The 2,943-nt window shown below is 35.5% G+C and overlaps 1 protein-coding gene across 1 annotated transcript; it reads left to right on the forward strand.

The window, feature by feature from the left end:
- Window positions 1-1,089: 1,089 nt before the first annotated feature.
- On the forward strand, window positions 1,090-2,684 carry LOC111401617 (protein PHYTOCHROME KINASE SUBSTRATE 3-like). The gene has a single exon (XM_023029428.1). The coding sequence runs from the start codon at window positions 1,238-1,240 to the stop codon at window positions 2,360-2,362; it is 1,125 nt and encodes a 374-aa protein (XP_022885196.1). The 5' UTR covers window positions 1,090-1,237; the 3' UTR covers window positions 2,363-2,684.
- The last annotated feature ends 259 nt before the right edge of the window (window positions 2,685-2,943 follow it).

The raw sequence follows: 2,943 nt of genomic DNA on the forward strand, positions 1-2,943 counted from the left end.
AAAAGGAGCAAAAAAAAAAAAACACCCACTCGTATATTCAAAACATGTTAAATAAACGAAGAAGAAGAAGAAGAAGAATACGTACACAAATTGAAGATGATGCTTTTCAGTTTTCTGGCAAAATTACAGCTGCAGCAAGAGTGGTGAAGAGAGAAATACAAAAGAAAAAAAAAATGAAGAAGAGCTTGTGTGGGAAATGAAGGAGTGGTTGGTTGAGTGTAAGAATGGAGAAACAAGAGCAATTGGTATTGAAAAGAGAGAAGTGAAAAAAAACTAATAATAAAAATAAAAATTGGTGAAGCATTTTCTCGACACGTGTCCTGACATTCTTTTACTCTTTTATGTGTAGGAAAAGTCAAATGGTCAAAAGTCAACAAATTAGTGAGGCACTAGTCAACTTCAACAATATCATTTATTTTAATTGTTACTATTTACTTATCAGTAAATTGTTTAATCATAGCCAAAGATGCATTCTAGATTTGTCCCTACTTTGTGATTCATTAGATTGAACGGTAGATCTTGAAGCTTATTTTTGTGCCACTTCTTTTGAAACCAGAACACACTTTTTATCTACTAGTTTTGCCAAAATTTAAGATCTTCATTAAATGTATATTCCTAAATAGAAGATAATGTAATAAATGTAAATCACGCCCAAAATTCTAGTGAAAATGATGAGTATTTCTACCTGCATATTGTCCAATCAAAAAATTTCAAATGAAAATATGTAAAGATGAAAAATTGGGGGAAAAATTGATTTGGATCTTCGGGACCCAACAAACCGATGTAGTATCGAAGATTGGGGCCAAATTTAGCAGGTTATTCAAATCCGAATTCAAGAAATTAAAACTCATAAAAGATTGAATTCAATATAGGAGCATGGTCGGGAAGCACAATACTAAGGTAAAAGCGGTCGAGCTATCTAAGGACCCAACGTCGAAAAAACCATCCTTAGTTGAATAATGAATCTTTAACTCTAAAAACCAAACTGGCTTGTCATGTGAGAATGTAAAAAAAGAAATCTGCCCTATACCATAACATTCAATATATATTTATGTCTTCTTGTGTATCCCCAGCCATTCCCATTTTATAACAACAGCCTTTTACGGAGCCAATCAAGAAAGTTTTCTTCATTTTTCGTTTCTCCCCATCCTATTCTAGTATTTCATAGGACTCGACTTCTTTTCTTTCTTAATACTGTACAATATCCATATCATATTACCTATGAGCCATCCTCGGAATGCAAAGTTCAAAATCCATGGCTACTGAAGATAACACTAGTCTTCGTGTTGCCTCATTTTCTTGTTACCTTGACAGTACTGCTAAAGAAAACTTGGTGCAAATCTCAGCTAAAGATACTAAGATGTTACCATTTAGTACCCCTAGCCAAGATAGCCTTGCAAGTCTCAGGGTGGACTCATTTTCTTATCTCAACGCCGCTGGAGAGAATTTTGTTTTTAAGGTCCCAGGGCCAGTACAGGATCCAGCTCCGGCTTTCAGTTTCCCTCAAGAGACACTATGTCCAATAAATATCGGAAGAACCAAGAGTAAAGACGGTGAAATTGATGTATTTGGGGCTGACAAGTATTTCAACGCGAAACTGGATCGTAAGGTCAGAGAGGAGCCAACAGCAGGATCGAGAAACCCAAGTGTTTGTTCTCAACAAAGCGGCACGAGCCAAAACGCAGTGCTGCAGAATAGGCGCAGAATTGAATCTCAAACAAAGCAAAAAAAGCCATTTGGGTGGAGATTTTTTACTTATCTTGTTTGCCAGGGACCTTGTTTCAATAAGAAATCTTTTCATGTTAATGAAAATTTGGCGCCTGGAACAATCTGTGAATCAAAACCTACTCGAACTAGATCAAAAAGGGTTGACCATTTTGCAATCCAGGTTCCCAATTCCGAGGCAGAAAATATGATAGTCGAGGAGGAAGAGTTGAAGGAACAAAAACCAGATAAGCACCGGAGATCACTTGATGTGTTTGGCTCGTGCAGCTCGTCTATAAAAGGAGACGTTGCAAGGAACCTGGAGAGGAAACTCTCCATGTTAACTTGGGATGCTATCCCAATATCAGGCCAGAATCTTACAATTTGTACCCCTGGAAATACTACAATTTGTGAGGATATGGCTAGTGATGCTAGTTCTGATTTGTTCGAAATTGAAAATATATCAAGCACAGTTTATTCGAAGTTAAAAGTTGAATCTGATCAAGATCATTTGTCGAGTGGTATGAGTCTGTGTCCAACAATGCAGTATGCGCCAAGTGAGGCCAGTATCGAGTGGAGTGTTGTCACAGCAAGTGCTGCAGATTATTCTTCAGTTATCTCAGATTATGATGAGAAAAAAGTTAGTCGTGCCACTTGATTTGACTTGGCCTCACTCGACTGATTATGAAATCTCCGTCCAAAAAGAAAAAGAAAAAGAACTTGAATCTGTATGCGCAGGTTTGAAACACTATGGTGGCAAAATATTGAAAACGATACATCAGGAAAATCAGAGGGCTATAATGAAAGATAATAAGCAAGAAATTATGCATATTGATTTCCATTCATGAGATTGAGGGGTTTGATGAATAATGTTCAAGTCAGCAGATTGTATGATTTCTTTCATAAATTTTTCTATCCTCATGGAGACTGTATGATAGCAAATTGTTACATGTTTTTTCTTAATTAATAATGTTTTTGGTTGAACAACGTTGTCTAAAGGCATAAATCGTTACTTGTCGATGAAATACTTAATTATTGAATTATGTATTTGACCGGACTACTCAAATGTAGCATGAACTCATTTTTTAAATCAAAATTTTTGATACGTCCACAATTTTCATAACAACGAAACTTGAATTCAAAAATTCAAAAATAATCTAAAAGCAGTTCGTTAAACACATTATATATATAATAAGTCTGATTATAGATTTTAAAAAAAAAAACAATGAGAGAGAGAGA

The sequence above is a fragment of the Olea europaea genome, chromosome 10 (genome assembly GCF_002742605.1).
Source record: "Olea europaea var. sylvestris chromosome 10, O_europaea_v1, whole genome shotgun sequence".
NCBI lineage: Eukaryota > Viridiplantae > Streptophyta > Magnoliopsida > Lamiales > Oleaceae > Olea > Olea europaea.